Raw genomic sequence first — 19,724 nt, 5'->3', positions numbered from 1 at the left:
ATAGTTCACATATGGGGACGAATCCCCCTTAAATTGTCACACTACTTCAACTTCCAACATAAAATATTTTCTTTTGCTCAACCTTAAACATTAAATCATGCATAAAAATTATTTCATGAATACATGTACTTAAATAAAATGTGTGTGCTTCATATATATTTAATTTAATTTCATACTAACATATACATATTAAAATAACTTCAATGCATAAAAATAATTAAATATATAATCAGGACACATGCAATTTCTCATGGATTGCACTGGACTGCTGGCCCTAACACTCAAGCCCATTTACTTAAATCTGGCCCATTAACACTGAAACTGGCCCATTAACATGCTTAAGCCCAATAAAATTATTTTAAGCCCAATTAAAATTAATTAAAGCCCAATAACACAATTCTGGCCCAATGGACCCAAAAGCCCAAAGACTGGCCCAATAACTTTCATGGGCCCTAAAGCCCATAAAAATTGATGGGGTCACTTAATTAATTTAAATAAGCCCAAATAATTAAATTCAACCCAAAATAATTAAATGAAGCCCAATAAAATTTTAAGATTTAATTAGGCCCATTAAACCTTTAATTAAACTTAAAACTTAAAAATTAAAATACCCGAGCCCGACTAACTTTACCCGGACCCGAACCAACCCGACTTGACCCACTACTAACCAGACCCGACCCAGCCCCACAACTCGACCCGGATCCACCCCGCAAACCCTAACCCGAACCCCTCTCTCTCTCGGCTGCACCCTTCTGCGCGCAGCAGCCCTTTCAGGGCTGCTGCCGCCCCAGCCCGGCCACGCCTGGCCGGACCACCGCCGGTAGGACCTTCCCAGGGTCCTGCCGGTCCTAACCTATGCACCCACCAGCCCCCTACCAGCCCTGCATGGCCGCCCGCTCAGCCCTTCCATTGAACCCTAAACTGTCAACTAAGGGGCCGATCTGCCTCCAGCACCTACCTGGGCTCGTTTGGCTCGAACCCCTCGAGTCACTCGAGCCCAGTCCACCCACACACAACCTAGGGAGCCTTGACCAGCAGCTGGATGCACCATGGTTGAAAAAAATGTGTGCATGCTTAGATCAAATCAAAGAACAAAACGCAACCAACAATCCAAATCGATTTTCTGAAAAGTCTTGCAAGTTTTCGATGCACACTCAACACACACATAATAGATACTGATATAGTGCAAAAAAGAGAAAGAAACATGCCTTGCACCGGAGTTTGAAGAGTTAAAGGCGCGTGGGACGATTCCGGGACGACGGGACGACGACGACTTGCTTTGGACCTTCAAAAACGTGGCTATGGTGTTCTTCCTTGGGGCTGCTCGGTTGAGGAAGATGATGAGCAGTAGGGGTGGGCGGCTGATGGCTTTGGGTGTGGGGTTTGGGTAGATTAGGTTTTGTTTTTGTTTTAATTAAAATATAGGTTAATTAAATATAGATAAAAGGTTTTAAATATAAAAATATACAACTTAAACTTTCAAATAAAAGTTAAAATCTGATAACTCAATTTAAAATCCCGAAATTACAATTTAAGGGAATTTTAAAAATAATTAAGTCATTAAAATGGCTAAATTTGGATAAAAATGGACTCCTAAAATTATATAAAATTAAATACTAAAAATTTTGAGGAAATAAAACTCAAAATAATATTTTTGGTCTCTTAAAAGGCTCATGAAATAAATTGGATAGAAAGTTTTCATCTCGTCCGTCCACGGTCCCGTCAACGCGATAAAATAATTAAAATACTAAAAATCATAAAAATCACTAATTATGGGTTAAATGCTTAAAATTAAATTAAGTCATGCACAAATAATTCACATAATTATTTAACCCATAAATCAACAATTTAAATAATTAAATTCCCTAATTATGCATGTGAATTTACGTATTTAAAATACCGGGTGTTACAAATGTTACATGTCATTTGTCAGAATCCCCTAGCACTCACCGCATGTACTGTTATAAGATAATATAAGTAATGCCACGTGATATTAGCTGCAACTTTTGGCGACGGTCATATTGCATATTATTTAGCAGTTCAAAGACATTTTTTTATTTAATTTTATAATTCTGATAAAAAGAATAAATTGCATAATGTATTTTAATTATGATTTTGTTATTTAATCATATAATAAAATTATTGAGATTAATAATATGTTATTGTAGAAATAATACTATTGTTAACAAATCAATAAATTCAACTAACAATTTCGTTTTTAACTTTGGTTTCATAATTTAATAGTTTAGAGATCTCTAAAAATAGCAAATATAACAACGATAAAAGTATTATAGCTAGTAAACTCTGAACAACTTAAATATTTTTTTAATAAAATTATTATAGCTAGTAAACTCTGAAAAATTTAAATATTATAGTTAGTAAACTCTGAACAACTTAAATACTTTTTAAAACCTTGTTTACTTGACGATATTGAGTCATATTGCTTTAATAATCCAACATTAATCAAATTCAATCTATTTACTTACTATTATTTATCCATATAATATCTTTATTATATTACTATAGTTGCTTTATTAATATTTATTAATTATAATTAATAAAAAAGTAAAATCGATATTTATAACCAATGTTTTCATAACTGAAACGGTAATCAAACCGGTCTACCTAAAAAAAACGGTCCAACCAGTTAGACCGTTTTAACCAGACGATCGAACCGAAAAACCGTTTATACAATATAATATAATAAATAATATATTTTGAGTTTTACAAACTACAAAATATATATAAGTAGACAAATATATATATATTTTTCATAGTTTGAAAGCTAAATAAATATGTAAATATATAATATATCAATTATAGTTCTAAATTATTTAAATAAAAAATTATTATTTTTTTTAAAAACCAATAATTATTAAAATAATTTTTGTAATGAAGTATAAATTCCAAAAAAATCATGTATATATATATACAATATTAAATTTAAATTTATAAAAATAAAAAAGTTATAATTAAAAAAAATCGAAAAAACGATTCAACCGGTAGGTTGAACCGGTTTTCCGGTTATTGACCGGTCCAATTTGTTCTTAACCGGTTTTGATCGGTTGGACCGATTTTCCAATTTTTGGTGAAGTTTCGGACCGGTCCGGCGAACGGTTTCCGGTCGAGCCGGTTGGTCCGGTCCGGTTCTGAAAACATTATTTATAACTTTATCTCTAATTTAATTAATCAAAACTAATAGACATGATATTATTTATCAATCATTATTTCATATACATCTTAAATAGTTTAATAAGTACATTTTTGCCCCTTTGTTTGATCAATCTAATCCAATTTTTCTCAACCAACAAGTAATACAAGTTTTTTCTAACTCATTTAATTAACTGATAAACAATAATCTCAATAAATCGATTTTTCAATGTATATCAGCAATTGATGGCAGTAAATTATATTTGAAATTTTGAAAAAAACAAAACAAAATAAAATAACATCATATTAAATATTGATTTATGTTAACATGCATTAGTAACTGATATCAACGTATACCACACGTTATCTGTACTAGTAATATTATAAGTATACAAGTTGTATAAATTATCTCGAATTAATGTATACCCGTGATTAATTAAATAACTGATATTAGTGATCTATTTAATATCACCTAACATTATATACGTGTGAATTATTTCAAAAATAAATTGATAAAACATGGTTAATCGAGTTACATGTAAGAGCAAAATGAATGGATGAAATTACATGCTTTAATAACAACAAATGGTAATAACAATGCACTTGTTTTTTTTTTTTTTTTTTTGCGTCAAATAGAAATATTTTATTGTTTTTTTTCTAAAGCGAAGAAAATAAAATACATATAGTGTTTTGTTTTTTGTTATAATTTAATATGATATTTTAATACTTGCTCAAATGCTGAGATTTGATGAAAAAAGGTTTTTTTTTTTAAAAAAATTATATTTAAAAATAGAAATATTAATATCCTTAATTAAATATTTCTTATAATAAGTTATTTTTTTATAATATTTTCTCAAGCTGAATTCGAACTAATTTAGCTAAAAAATTTACTACCTTAAATTTTAATCAATATGCATTTATCTTTTTTTTAATGAAAATTATGAATATTTGCACGTACAAATATATTTTAAAAAACATATATATTTATAGTGTTATATTTTTTAAATAAAATAAATTTATTTAAATCAACTATTTATATTATATATCAATATTTCATAAATACTAGATACTCTTGGATATATAATAAAAACAAGAAGTGAAAAAATATTAATGGTTATTTTGAATAATATTTAATATAAAATATTAATTTATTAAATTTAAATTTGTAGGACAAAGTGTAGGAGATGATTTGATGTCTTTTCAACTACTTTTTTTGAAATGCAATCAATTAATGTGGTGAGAGATAAATTTCAAATTTAAATATAATAATAGGTAAAAAAGTTATAATTGTCTCATAAAATATGATGTTACATGGATATCCTTAATAATGAGACTCAAAATTACCAAAAACTCCATTCTAACTGGCCAGATTCTGGCCATTTAGCACTGTCCATAAAATAATAATGTATGAGTTTTGGTGACAACATTTTTAACATAAAAGTTACGCAAGGAGACTTTGGAAATTTCAAGTATTGAAAGTTACGGCCCGAAAGTGCGTCTCTTTTTTAATTTTGCATCTATACCAAGTGATACCAACTATTCTTCTTTTTATTTAATTATCATCAATTAATCATTATATATATCTTCGGCCATTGTCTAGTAAAGTTACCTTTTAAACAAAGGAAAATATATAATTAGTGAACGTTGTGGCTATATTAAACATCCAAACATAATGTAATCATTTGAAATTGAAATTAAAATCCCATAATTAATATAATATACCACATGCGTAAAGTTCGAGGATTTACTTTTAAAACCATACTCGAGGATTTATCCTTTTTTTTCCCTAGTAAAACATTTTATTGTTGAATTTGTTTTGTGAGAGGATCAATGGATCAATGGAATGCTTGTTCGTGATTTAACATAATTAATGTTTGGTTTGTAATTTTAAATAATCCGTGCAAACCAGACTTATCTAAACAAAGTGCAACACGTTTTAGGGAGTGTTTTGGAGAATAATTGCTTCCAAACTTAATTTTTATTTTAATTACAAAATATCTTTATTAATTATTTAATTTTTGATACTCAATACATTATAAAAAATGAGTTTATATATTATTATTATATTATGAATTTTGTATCAAACATATTTTATTTGTTATTAATGAATACTTGAAAATATATATAAGATTAATAAAAATATAAAAATAACAAAATTTGTACAAATATACAAGATATGTACAATAATTTTTATGAAAATGCAATATATATATTTTTAATAAATGCTTGTAATAACAATATAAAATTAAAAAATATTTTTTTAAAAAATTAAAGCGTACACAATATGATAAATTTATTAAGGGTATAAATATCAACTTATATTTTTATACATCAAACAAAAAGACAGAAACTAAAAAATGCATCAAATTTTTGCTCGCTTTTAGGTAGAAGTTGTAGAAGCTAAAACATAATTTAGGTAGTGTTGGGGAGAACTTTTAGGAAATATTTAGCAGTTTTTTTTTTTAATTATAAAATTTCATAAAATTTCATAAAATTTTAAAATTTTGTGAAAGAAAAGTTGAGAAGTGTTTTCTAAAAATTCTTTCAAATAGACTACCTTAACATTCACAAGTACTCAAAACACACTTTCATGCAGCTAAAAGCTTAGAATACCGAACACTTCCTTAGAACCACAAATAGAACAAATGCTTTTGTCCGTAGTATATTATATATGAGTTGTATCATTTACTGAGTACATCCAAAATACATTAATTAGAAATAGATTCTTTCATTTTCTTTGTTACTCATTTACCTACCTTCATGTTGTCTTGTATTTTGACTTCAAGCAGCGTATGAAACCGAAGCGCAACTGAATTCTATAAACCAAAAGTCTTCTGATGTTAAAGTTTTACTAAAATCTATACCTAATATTCTTCGAACCAAACAAAAGTGCGACAACTTAATTAGTATGTACTTCAGCATATATACATATATATCTGTCGACTTTCACAAGACAGCGTACTTAACCGCCGAATAATCCAAATTAAAAAAAAAAAATTGAACCTCTCTATGGGCGAGTTTCAAATATTAATGATAATTTCACTGTCATTAGCTGGAGTGTACATAAATATTCGTTTTAATTAGTGCGCACACATCCATTGAGTTATTAATGAGTGGTGGATAAATTAATGCTAGAGCACAACTAGTGCATAAATAATTTGGCCTTTTAAATAAATAAATTCGATATTTTTGTATGTTCTTATTGCTTGCACGTGTTTATTAATTTTTTTTTAATGTATCAACAGGCGATGCACACTAAAATGGCAAGTTGTTTCGTGCCCAATTATATTACGAGTGGAGAATAAGGTGCGGCAATTCAACTAAATTATATATATATCCCGACCCAAACTAACATTAATTAACGGAATATTGATCATAGAATGTGTTAAACGTCCCATATATATCGACCCAGGTTGCGGTTTTTATATTTGATTTGAAATAAATGTCGGATTTTTCATCGGGAAAATTGATGTTAACGAAAAAATAAAATATAATAATTTTGTTTACGATATGATTAGCTTGAATATATGATATATGGACAAAAACTAAACATGAATCCTTTGTAAAAGATTATGATATTTGAGATTGCAATCGTAATTAGCAACATTACTAGCTATTTGATCGAGGTCCACACATAACATAACGTGGATTGATTTAAACGAAAATTCCAAAAGTCGTCGCCACATATTATTTTTTTTAAAAATCAAATTGACTTGAGATGTTTGGTCACCCAGCTGTGTTGCACATTCACCTTCACACAAAATATACACGTGATATACACGTAATCTTAATTTCATCATTTTAATTAATAATAATTATTATTATATATATATAACAATGTTTTTGGGTTGTGGCGGCCTGGCGGGCTTCTTCTGGGTTTGTTTTTGGTGTTTCCACGAAATTAATGTCTTTGAAAATGAAGTAGAATATAATGAGTTATATTTTGCGATTTTGAGAGCATTTTATTTTCAATAATAGTGGATAAGAATATAATAATTGCAGTCACCAGGCATTTTAGGGCCTTTTCAAATCTTTATGATACTATTAGATCAATTTATATATGTGTAATTGATGTGGCCATAATGGAGATATATAAGTTGTGGTGACCTGTCATCCTCGCTCTTTGGTCGGGAGATCATGCAATGCCTATATTTAATTTGTCCCGGCCATGATATGTATTACTATTCACGTACGAATAATATTTCGACAGTACATGTAACATATTTCGATTTGTTTTAATAAGGTGAAGAGATTCCCCATTGACAATTTTATCACGATTTAATGTCGGGGATAGTTTTATTACCACGTCTTCTCTCAAATCATATATAGGATTGATTTTGTTTGCAAGTTGAAAAATCAGGCCCGGGCCATACATTACCACCGATATATACAAACAGTCCCAATAAATTTTGGGCTCTCCCAGCCCATTCTATGCCTTTTTATTCCCTTTTATTACAGTACAGCCCATTTGAGTTGATTTAATTTATTTAAAAGGGATAAATGCATGGCAAATATACTTGTCAAATGCACAATGCTTCGTGTCATGAAAAGACTGCATTCGCCCATGCACTAAACACGTCACACTTCCTTCCGACACGCTCATGCAAATCTTCGCATCGATAAATTCATTTCTGCATATCTATATATACACACACAAAACCCAGATCGAACACAGGCAAAAACTCTCCGATTTACCCAAAAAAAAAAAAAAAACTCGAAGATCGATGGCTCAGAACCAGCCCGGCCGGTTCGACATCCAACAGAGGTACCAGCAGCCGCACCAGCAGCAGCTTTCCCGCCAGGTGGCGAAAACGACGACCGCCGTGACTCTGGGCGGTTCTCTGATGGTCCTCTCCGGCCTGACCCTGGCGGCGACGGTGATAGCCCTGGTGTTGGCGACTCCGCTTCTGGTGATATTTAGCCCGGTTCTTGTCCCGGCTACCATAACCGTTTTCTTGATACTGGCAGGGTTCGTGACATCGGGTGGATTCGGCGCCACCGCCAGCTTCTTGTTCTACTGGATGTACAAATACGCCACCGGGAAACACCCCGTCGGGGCGGATCAGCTGGACCGTGCCCGTGAGAAGATATCGCACGCGGCGTACGATGTTAAGGACAGGGCGGAGCATGCTGTGAGGGCTGGCCAGCAGCAGCAGGCCGGAAGTACTTGATTGGAATTTTAAGTAAACGTGCAAAAGTACTCTTTGATCGATAATAAAGAGAATGCTAGCTAGCTAGCTAGCGCTGTGTGTTTCTCAAGTAGTGTGTTAATTTCTTGTTTCTGACCCACAATACATTGCGCGCTTTATGGATTGGTTTGTTTTTATGTTCATTGTTTGGTAGTCATGTTGCTTTTGTTTCACCACCATTTTGAATGATAATAATAATTTCCTAGCTAGGGATATATATAATTGTGACCTTTTCGTAACTCAAGTATGCATTTCTCTTCTTATAAACATTTCCCTTAATCTTGGCTTAATTACCTGAGCCCAATAGGCGCTGGATTTAAATCTAAAGTGGCATCTATCTAATTAACACAACAAAGTCGGAACTTTGTTTTTTTGACTGCCTAGCACATGGTTCGCAAAAATGTTCGCGGAACGGGTGGAAGGCCGTTTTGGAGCGATAAAGTTTCGGGTGAAAACGGTGTTTCGAAGCGATAAAATTTCGGGTGAAAACGGTTGATTAATATAACGAAGTTTTTTTTTAAAATATCGGACGTCGCGTCTTTAAAATATCAAACGGTGATTTCACGCATTTTGCAGCCATTGCTGAATGTTTTATGTAATTTTTTTAATTTTTTTTAATTAAAAATATTTTAAATTATATAATTATTTATATTTTTATTATTAAAATATTCCGCGATCATAACCGCAATCTCATTAAAATATCAATGGAATTGGAACGATAGTTTCATTAAAATATCAATCGAATTGGAACGACAGCTCGCAGTCGCGATAGCGAACCCTGGCCTAGCAGCTTCAACGAGTGCATTTGTACGGTTCTCTCTGTTTTAAATCAATTTTTATGTATATATAATCCAACGTATAGTCCGACTTTCCCCGAAAGATAATGAAAAGTTGAAAATTATATCCTTGAAACTTTCCCATCACTACTGAGCAGTGGCTTGTACACTCGTGAGGGCTTTTATCATAATCGATTATCGAAGGGTTGAACCGTAATTTAGTGTAGGATTTTGGTACTTTTTTAGTTTTTTTTTTCCCATAATTATTAATTCTGGTGGTTTTTAGTTTTGAATAACAGTAATTTTTATGGTTCGATGTTTTACATGTATGTACGTGCGTAGTGCTGTGAAAATACTAATGATAATGTTACATGGTTGAGTTAATATTAAAGATTCCATTAATATCCGACCAACAATTCGAGCATTAGGAAATTCAGCCGGCGCCCATGATTTTGGCCAATGTGTTTAGATGAAAAAACAAATGCCAATCCAAGCACTAGATCCGTGCAGGATTATTGCATATAAAATTCAAAATGCTTCTTGTAAAAACCGTCATCGCAAATGTCCACACATTTAACGTTCTGATACTAGCTTTTAAATTGTCGAAATTGCCTTTATATAATATAAATATTATAATTTTATTTTTATTTGTTTTTTTATATTTCAAATTTTCATATTTTTTTCAACTAAACATTGTAGATTAGATAAATTGATAAAAAAAATTTAAATTTATTTTTATATTATTTTATAAATGTTAAAAATAAATTTAAATAATATTTAAAAAATAATATTTATATATAACATACAATATTAAATATATTGTATGATTTTATACACGCAACGCGTGTGCGATTATGCTAATAATTAAATTAAACTTCCAATCCTAGATTAAGGTAGTGTTTGCAACCTCTGAAAATAAGTGATTATGGAGATTTTTTTTGTTAAGAAAATCTAAGAAAATCTCCATAATCACTTATTTTCAGAGGTTGCAAACACTACCTAAATAACAAACTTCGGCAGAGACCTCGTTAGTAACGCACGAGGGAACCAAATCATAAACTAGGGTGATTTCAATTAAAGAATATGATCAATCAGGACACATAAGCTCAAATTTCCGAAGGAACTTTGTCTTTTTGGCAAAATGGAACCACAGCTTGAACAAGAACATGTCGAATCGCTCTCCCATGATGACCACAAACTATGCGTAAAAGACTTCGTTTGGTGCGAGGATGAATGGCCTTCGGTGAAGCACGACGATTTTGTCGATGGAGATGATATTCCCATCATTAGTTTATGTGGAAGCTCTGAGACAGATGAAAGGTACGACAGCATGTGCCAAGACATGGTGGCTGCTGCACAGAAATGGGGTTTCTTTAAATTAGTTGATCATGGGGTTTCACAAGAAATTATACAAGATATAATCGATCGCGTAAACGAGTTCTTTGATCTTCCGATGCAACAGAAGTTGAAGGGTGCTAGAACTGGAAACTTGCCATTGGGTTATTCTGCATCTAATCTTGATTATGGACAAAATTTGCCTTGGGTGGAAATACTACAGTTGCTTCGATCCTCACAGCATGTCGAAGAATTTTCTCAAAAGGTCTTTGATTACAGCAAGCGTCGAGGATTAAGGTACATTTATCTGTACGCGATCTGACATTGTACTGTACTTAATTACGTACCAAGTTCAATTTGACCATGTTTTAGATACGTGAGAATCAGATGTAATTCTTCGAAAATCTCTGCAGCAATGCCCTGATTAAGTACATGAAAGCAGTGGAAGAACTGGGAATTACAGTTTTAGAAATGCTAGCTCACGGCCTCGGCCTAGTCGACGATTTCTTCACAAGAAGTATGACAGAAGACACGAACATGATGATCAGAATCAACCGGTATCCGCCTTGCCCTCTTCCTGAGAAATGTTTAGGACTTGGTAGCCATTCGGATCCGCACACCCTCACCATATTGCTTCAAGATCAAGTCGGCGGTCTTCAAGTCCATAGAGACGACGACGATAGATGGGTCGGAGTACGTCCCCTTGCAAACTCATTTGTCATAAATATCGGTGACACTCTTGAGGTATATATATTATATATCCCATCTCTTCACTTGCAAATCGACTTTTTTTTTTCACCTTATGCATGACATGAAATAAGCCCCTTGAAAGACCATAGATCGAATATGCTAACAATGCCTTAACCTTTAATTGCAACATGTGCATAATTTAAGGCATGGAGCAATGGAAGGCTACGGAGTGTTGTTCATAGAGCAGTTCTAAATAAGGAAAGGAATCGTCTCTCGATGGCCTATTTCATGAGCCCCACAAACGCGACGAAAATAGAGAGCCCTCCTCAGCTTTTGGACCCAGAGCCTAACCCAAGGAAGTATGCATGCTTTACATGGGGAGAATTCAAGATGGAGATCTTGAAGCAAAAGAGAGTTGTGGGCAAAACTGCCCTCGACAGATATCTTATCGATCTATCGTTGAGAAATTGGAAAGAATGAAGAAATTAAGTTTAATTATGTCCAAGAACGGAATGTTGATTGTACTGAAATAAGAGAACAAGTATTGAAAGTTGAAACAGTCGAACGCAAGAATGGTATGATTCCAACATAGAGTTTGATGTCGTATCATGAATTGTATTATCAATTTGAATCGTGTTGCATTCATCAAGATGCGAATTTTTGGGTTTTTTTTTCCAGGTTCAATTTTTTTCATTTTGCAGTAAAGATAGTTCTTTGATTGATTTTGTGCATCAGTGATGTTTATTAAGAAATACTCCCTAAACAACTAGGAAGGTCCTGGGCATGACCCACATCACAAGGTCGGCATCATGGCGCATCTAAGCAAGGTCCATTTTGTTTGCCACAAAAATTTGGGAAGTATTTCTTACCGAGTAATATCAAGGATACAAAAACAAATAAAACAAAAACCATATGGTATAAAACTACCTGTTACATGTTACAAATTGGTGATTGTGGGCAGTGCTAGGCTTACTCATCTGCCATGGCCAATTCTAATGCATAATCATCTCTTTCCTGCATTAAGTAAAAGATAAATCACCATATTATGATCCTGTGAATTGGATATAACTATTTCTCTACCCTTTTTAGTTCTGATTTTCGTTTTAAGGCTATTGACCTAAATCGAGTTGATAAATATGACTTACAATAGGCCCTCTTGCAAAATATCGTCCAAATTGAAGCCAGTACACCTGTAAACGCAAAAAAAAAATTATGATCTTTCGTTCTCCAATGAAGCTAAACAAATGTGTCGCACGAAAACTTTAGCTGCAATCATGAAGATGTCATAAATTCAAGACACGATTCAGGTATTTTTGCTCAATGTGATGCAAGCATATTTATAGCAAGATGCGATTCTCAAAGGAAAGACATGACAGCGATTTCTGTTTATGCCTCCAATAACTTAGGCAGAACCGTTATCATTGGAAAATTTACAACGAACTCTCGAATTCTTTCAATATAACCTATCATGCACAATTTTATAACAACCATAAAGGGTGAGTCCAAATGTAAGCTCGAAAAGTTAAATAGAATGTGGAAGTCCTAACTTTTTAGACACGAAAGAGTGATTTTGCATTTCATCTTAACTTCAGAAGGTGTCAAAGCAATAAACTCTTAGGATTTACTACCTCATCCTCGTCTTGTGTTTCAACCTCCAGGTCAGATGATGGGAAGCCCACACAAAGAAGTGCATATCCCTACACACACCAGAGAAAATGAGCATATATGCATTGGCCCACAAAATCCAAACTTGGTAAAGATTAGGAATCTCCAGCAACAAACTTAACTAAAATTAATTAACTATGATGAAAAAACTGCTTCCATAGAGGGGAAGGTGAAGAAGGAAAAAGAGACACAAGTGTGATACTAGACCACAGAATAAGAACTTTCGAAGACAATTAATTAATTACCATTTACCAGGCATCATTCATTAATCTACCAGGTCATACTTCATCCTTCAATTATCCGATGACTCCAACTAAACACTCAAGGTGATGGATTTTCAATTAGCCTACGATGGACCCTACTATCATTAATCCCAACGCATAAGTAAAAAATTATGCACATGCATCTTCTTTCATAATTCATGAAATATGTTAAATTGCTTACATTAAGGATGTATATGGAATTAAAACTTGCAAATTGAAAAAATAAGACACTTCAACATTAGTTCGTCAAGTAGATAGCACACCTTATCTTTCAATTCTGCAGATATTCCTAATGCTTCAGGCTGTCTGAGTTGCCCAGACTTCACACGAACAGCACAGCTGGTACAACAACCTATGAGATAGCGAATTAAATAGTGAAAGTACTGCTCCAAAATTCAGGCCCAAATGTAGATCAAAGAGTTATCTGCCGTCAATATAAAAGTTAAGCTCAAATCCGTGATATTTCAGTGAAGTTCAATTGCACATTTTAACACATGTATCTTATCTCGTGAGCCATTAAAGTGATTGCAGTATACCAGATTCCATCACTGAATTTTAATAACAGACACAAATTCCAAATTCAGGTTCACTTGTAGACGAACTAATGTGCTTATTTCATGCTGTCCTATCTGAAAATCAACACATTCCTATATCGATGATTCCACTCAAGTAAGTGTAAAATTGTCCATGCCTACTGAAGCCATGGTAATGCAATTTCAATTTCAAACCTACATGTCAAGAAGGATAGAAATGATATTGGAGTAAGCAATCAGCAATCTGACTTACTAGATGCAGGGCAAGTATGAAATTTAACTTGAATTTACACTGATGAACAAATCAAAATAGCCAACACAAACCATCCTCCATGGTCAACACAAAAAAATACAATAAGGCCATGGCTATCATCATCTTTGGAGCTGAAATAGCCATATAAGTCTTCTTCTTGTTTTTGGAATATGACTATGGGCCATCGATCTTGAAGTCAGTATCAACTAAAATCATGAGAATCATATTTTATTTGTGGACAATCTATATAATACTTTTAGGTGGTTAAATGGACTATTTCCCAAGTAAATTTTGCTAACTCATTCGCTCATGCAGAAGACGAATTCACACAGTTTTTTGTGCGGTGAATGATGTACACGTGAGAAAGTTTTCCACAAACATGTACATTTCAATATTTCTACAAGAAGACAATTTAAAGACAAACAAGTATTAAACTTAGTAGCTGATTTCAAACTTTGTAAACACCTATATACAACAAAACACGATATGGTAACCCTGAATTACTCGAAAAACAAGTAAAAACATGTTGATGTATAAAAGCATACTATTAGACAGAAAGTCAGCATTATTGCGCCATCATACGGAAGTCCCGATCACACATTTTCTAACTTTGTCAGATGTAGAATTCAATTCCAATTAAATAACAAATAATAATAGGAATAGGCACTAATGGTAAAATGATAATGGTAGTAGGCTTTACATTTCAGTTCATTTGAATACCCTTTCTTTCCCTTAAACGAAGACAATCTACAAAAGTGAGCGGAATGTGTAAAATTTAGCAAATATAATCGAATAGTACCATGTCTGCAAGCAAATGGTAGACTTATACTCTGAGACTCTGCCGTGTGTAGTATATATTGGTCCTACACTTCAATATATGCGAGTTATAATTACAAACAAGCAAAGTTTTAAAAATATATAGCGCATATAGCATTTGTCAATTAATTACCTCGGGGACAAAGAATTCATGGACAACTCCTCGTTGGCGATCGTGTACAGTGACTTTGTGGGTCGGAACAGTGGGAGATTGAGCGTTACCATTCACTGCAACCGAACTTTGAAGCTGCGATATTATTTTCCGCCGCGAATCAAAGGGCATGGCCGCGAACTTTTGGCCTAATGCTGGTGCAAGGCGCGATGGTCTTCTGTAAATTGAAAGGCAGGCGTTACATGGAGCTTGAAGGTCCATGAGTTCTTCCGTGATCCTTTCTCTGCTATCACGGTCTCTTAGATTGGATTCACCGGAGTTTATGCTATGTATTTCTGAAGGAAACGAAACCCATTAGGATTTGATCAAAATACACAGCAAAAAACCAAGAATCAAGGAAACTAAACAAAAGCATAACACTACAACAGACAACAACTGCTTCGAAGGATAAAAAACCGAGACTTTCACTCAGCACGCTCCCAATTGCGACACATTACCACGAAAACAAAATAAGCAGCAGCTAATATGTTGAGCAAAAACGAATAGGATTCGTGGAACAAAACCCAAATTAATGAGAAAAAAACACAACAACTGCAAAGATAAATGGAAATGCCAACTAAAATCCTCATTCAAAATTCGATTTGTAGAACAATTGAAGAGAAGTATGCGCAAGAACGTACCCAGATTGTGGAGGATGAAAGAGAGGTTACAACTTGGAACTCAGAAGAGATAGCAGCAACAATAATTAATTAAATAATTGATAATGGATAAAAACGTCATGCAGAATAAGGAAATGGGAAAATAAAAAGGCCGGGGAAAGGCAAAGCCCAATATAATTTTGTAAAACAATATTTAGTTCAATAACAAAAAATTGTAAAATAATAATTTAAAAATAAGGGTGTTGATGGAGTTAAATTTAAAAAATTGCTCCTAAAATTTTATTGTGATTAGTTATGATATTAATCTAATTTTGCACTCAAAATTTATATATTTTTTTAGAAAACCTATGCATATCGATAGTTTCTATTTATCGTGTAAAATATTCTAAATCGCATAATCGAAATTGAATATTATTTTTATGGATTTGAATTTAAGAAAGTATTAAATAATTGATTAAAATGTAAATGTGTAAATTAATCGATATTATAAATATAATAAGAAATATTATCAAGTTTTTATCATTGGAATAGCCAACTTAGACGACCTTCTCAAACTATTTTTTCATCCTGATTTGTCAGCTTACTAACGAATATATATATATATATATTTTGTTTAGGAAAAACTTGTAATCTTATATATGATAATCGAAGAGTTTGATTGATTCCCTTATAATATTCCTCAAGCTGATTTGACCGATCTCAAGACTTGTTTCCGTCAATCTCACCTATTGTCATCTATTTCCCTCCACTATAAATATTTTATATCCTAATAACCACACAGGTGTTCCAAAAACAAATGGTTACATAAGAAAACAAGCATTTTAAATTCTTGAAAAAGATGGAAGCTTTTGTTTAAAAAAAAAAAAAAAAAAAAAGGAAAAAGATGGAAGCTTGACCATCCTATGCCATTTTATTGAAATATTCAAATTTCAACTAGAGGAAAATTCCACCCTCTTAACATCTCAACACCTTTTGACTCCCTTCTTTTTCATCAATCAATCGTGGAACCAGTCGTGAGATACCAGGTATAAGTTGTATACATATCAATGCTCCAATTCATAAAAAAAAATTTAAAAAATGTTTGCGTATCCATGTTTTCTTCGAATTCAATATACTAGCTAGGAATCAGTCTCCAAAAAAAAAATCCATTCATTATCGAGTTCTAAAAGAGAAAATCAGAAATCCATGCTAAATATTCTGTAATTTCATGCACAAAAACAATGGATTCATGTCCCAAAGCTGCTTTTGTTTTCATCGTGATCTTCATCGTCACAAACATTAATCTTGGATTTGTCAGCTCCCAAAACTATGTCTGCTACCCTGATAATAATTACACCAAGAACAGCGCGTATGAATCTAATCTCAACACCCTTTTGTCCTCTCTCTCCCCAAATGTGGATAGCTTCGGATTCTACAACGCGTCCAGCGGACAAAACCCGGATCAAGTAAACGCCTTGATTCTATGCAGAGCAGATGTTCGGCTCGATATTTGCCGGAGTTGTGTCACTAATGTCACCTCACAGCTCGTGCAATTATGTCCCAACCAGAAACGAGCTGTGTTATGGGATGAATTATGCATGCTCCGATACTCGAACTCGCCGATGTATGGGATAGTTGATACGATTCCGAGGATTCTTGGACGGAATACAAATAATTTCTCGGACCCGGAGAGATATAGTGCTGATCTGAGACAGCTACTGGACGAACTGAGGAAGTCTGCGGTTTCTGGAGGATCTTTGTTGAAGGCCGCCGGAAATAGTAGGACTGCGCCGGATTTTCAAGTGGTATATGGGCTGATGCAGTGTACGCCGGATTTATCGGCGGCGGATTGCGACGGTTGCTTGGTGGAGGCAAATAAAAATATAAACGGATTCCCAGCAGGGTCGAGTGGGGTGAGACTTTTGTTGCCCAGTTGCAATGTTCGGTACGAGCTTTCCAGCTTCTACGACGGAACTACGCTTCAGGAACGGGTCGCGGCCGCGGCCGCGGCGGCCCCACCACCGTCATCCCCTTCGTCTCCCCCACCGGGTAAGTACATGTTTCGAGACATGGTTTTATAAGGAAACATTGAGAAATTTATAATTCATGATTTAATTTTTCCAAACAAACGATAGCAAAAATATTTAAAATCCTCACTTTGTTAAGTATGAATGCGAGTGATTTTCATATCTTGCAGGAAAGAAGAAGAATACGGCCAGAATAGTCATCGCTATTGTTGTTCCGATTGTTGCGATTTTAATTCTAGTTGCAGGCGTTTTAGTCTTCCTGAGGCAGCGTAGAAAGCATCAGCGAAGGGAAAAATTGCAGAGTAAGTATATATGATCATTCAAACGCAGCAAGCTACTTCGATAAAAGGAAGATTAAAAAAAACAGAATTCATTCATAAAAGATTCAACTTTTGATGGCAATTTGCTTTCATTTTGAAAAGATGTTGAAGATATGAGCATTGCTGAATCCATCCAAATCGATTTTAATGAAATTCGAGCTGCAACGGATGATTTCTCTGATGCTAACAAGCTTGGGCAAGGTGGATTTGGTAGCGTGTATAAGGTAAGAGAAAGTTTGTTTTTGTCAGTTATTTATGTATTAGGTCGATAAACAGCTCACATATGTCTATTAGTTTCTTATATATATATATAAACACCTTAAACACGAAGAAGATTATTTAGTTTGAATTTGTTGTCATTTAACAGGGAGTACTTGCAAACGGCCAAGAAATCGCAGTCAAAAGGTTGTCGAGAGATTTCGGCCAAGGTGATAATGAATTCAAGAACGAGGTGGTGTTAGTGGCCAGGCTTCAACACAGAAATCTGGTTAGGCTCTTAGGCTTCTCCATTGAAGGAACAGAGAGGCTTCTTATATACGAGTTCGTTGAGAATGCAAGCCTAGATCATTTCCTATTTAGTAAGTACTTTTGGGTTAAATTATGTTCTGTAAATAGAAAGTAGTTTCCATCACGAGCTTCTTAACTTTATACTGAGCTTGGGTTGGTGTGTGCATCCAGATTCAGCCAAACGTTCGTATTTGGATTGGGATAGACGTTACAAAATCATCTTGGGTATAGCCAGGGGACTTCTTTATCTTCACGAAGACTCTAGACTAAGGATCATTCACCGTGATCTTAAAGCCAGCAATATCTTGTTAGATGGAGAGATGATTCCCAAGATCGCGGATTTTGGCATGGCCCGGTTATTTGAGAAAGACGAAACTCAAGGAAACACCAGCAGGATCGTTGGAACTTAGTGAGTCTTTTACAATCACAAGCATTTCATCTTTCACATATATTTCTTTGTTTTTTTGGATAGCAAAAATAAATGTTTGATGCTAACTACTTAGCTTTGCTATTTCAGTGGATATATGGCGCCGGAATATGCAATGCATGGCCAGTTCTCCATTAAATCGGATGTGTTCAGCTTCGGAGTGCTGGTCTTTGAAATTTTGACCGGACAAAAGAACAACTCTTTTAGGAATGGGGAGAACCTAGAAGACCTGCTAAGTTCTGTAAGTAAAATTCAGAAACCTACTCATGATATTGTTGATTTTAGCACCTAAATTCAAGTTATATAAATGTATCAAATCTTTGCCTTCTAAGTTTGTTGAAAGTACTAGTTACTAATGAAATGATATATGTCTCTGGATTGATTCAGGCTTGGAGGCATTGGCGTGAAGGAACAGCTACAAATATGATAGATCCTATGTTGAAGGATGGTTCTAATTCGATGCGCGATATATTGAGATGCTTTCATATCAGTCTGCTTTGTGTTCAAGAAAATGCTGGGGATAGACCAACGATGGCTAATGTGGCTCTCATGCTCAGTAGTTTCTCCCTAACTCTGCCTCTGCCTTCGGAGCCTGCCTTTTTCGTTTCGGGTAGTTATGGTACAGATGCTATTTCTATGGATTTTTCGGACTCCAGCACTGGCAAGTTACCAAAGCATGACTCAACTTTAAAAAATGGTTCCTCAATTAGTGGAGTTTATCCGAGGTGAGATTGAGCACAAGTACAGCACATTAGAGATCAATGCATGCCATTGCTTCATGTTTTTCATGAAAGCTAGCTGGAGTTTGAAGATAACACATGGGATTATTTTTTCGTTTCGAGCTTCAAATTAATAGAGTAAGAACAATTATTGATTTGTGCCATTGTGACATTATTTTCTTGTTGCATTCCACTGATTTCGTATGACCAGTACAGCACATTAGAGATCAATGCATCATGACCATTGCTTCGTTTTTTTAATGAAATCTAGCAGCAGTTTGAAAAAATAAAACATTTGTGCCAT

At 33.9% G+C, this 19,724-nt stretch overlaps 4 protein-coding genes across 4 annotated transcripts; 3 read left to right on the top strand and 1 right to left on the bottom strand.

Moving 5' to 3' along the window:
- Nucleotides 1-7,869: 7,869 nt before the first annotated feature.
- Nucleotides 7,870-8,446, top strand: LOC140873793 (oleosin 1-like). Its single transcript, XM_073277048.1, has one exon. The coding sequence runs from the start codon at nt 7,875-7,877 to the stop codon at nt 8,319-8,321; it is 447 nt and encodes a 148-aa protein (XP_073133149.1). The 5' UTR covers nt 7,870-7,874; the 3' UTR covers nt 8,322-8,446.
- Nucleotides 8,447-10,256: 1,810 nt separating this feature from the next.
- LOC140873682 (naringenin,2-oxoglutarate 3-dioxygenase-like) lies at nt 10,257-11,620 on the top strand. The gene is made up of 3 exons (XM_073276888.1): nt 10,257-10,747; nt 10,864-11,194; nt 11,345-11,620. The coding sequence occupies exons 1-3, from the start codon at nt 10,257-10,259 to the stop codon at nt 11,618-11,620; spliced, it is 1,098 nt and encodes a 365-aa protein (XP_073132989.1).
- A 260-nt stretch (nt 11,621-11,880) lies between these two features.
- LOC140873660 (ferredoxin C 2, chloroplastic) lies at nt 11,881-15,557 on the bottom strand. Its single transcript, XM_073276861.1, has 7 exons — nt 15,463-15,557; nt 14,804-15,117; nt 14,654-14,717; nt 13,332-13,420; nt 12,769-12,837; nt 12,286-12,330; nt 11,881-12,154 (listed from the first exon to the last, which is right to left on the bottom strand). The coding sequence occupies exons 2-7, from the start codon at nt 15,041-15,043 to the stop codon at nt 12,110-12,112; spliced, it is 552 nt and encodes a 183-aa protein (XP_073132962.1). The 5' UTR covers nt 15,044-15,117; nt 15,463-15,557; the 3' UTR covers nt 11,881-12,109.
- Nucleotides 15,558-16,471: 914 nt separating this feature from the next.
- Nucleotides 16,472-19,724, top strand: LOC140873659 (cysteine-rich receptor-like protein kinase 15). The gene is made up of 7 exons (XM_073276860.1): nt 16,472-17,469; nt 17,618-17,749; nt 17,870-17,991; nt 18,135-18,345; nt 18,446-18,683; nt 18,792-18,942; nt 19,089-19,724. Exons 1-7 carry the CDS (start codon nt 16,662-16,664, stop codon nt 19,428-19,430), a joined length of 2,004 nt encoding a protein of 667 aa, XP_073132961.1. The 5' UTR covers nt 16,472-16,661; the 3' UTR covers nt 19,431-19,724.

Source organism: Henckelia pumila, unplaced genomic scaffold (genome assembly GCF_033568475.1).
Source record: "Henckelia pumila isolate YLH828 unplaced genomic scaffold, ASM3356847v2 CTG_80:::fragment_1, whole genome shotgun sequence".
NCBI lineage: Eukaryota > Viridiplantae > Streptophyta > Magnoliopsida > Lamiales > Gesneriaceae > Henckelia > Henckelia pumila.
The sequence above is the reverse complement of the archived record's forward strand: the minus strand, read 5'-3'. Positions and strand labels throughout refer to the sequence as shown.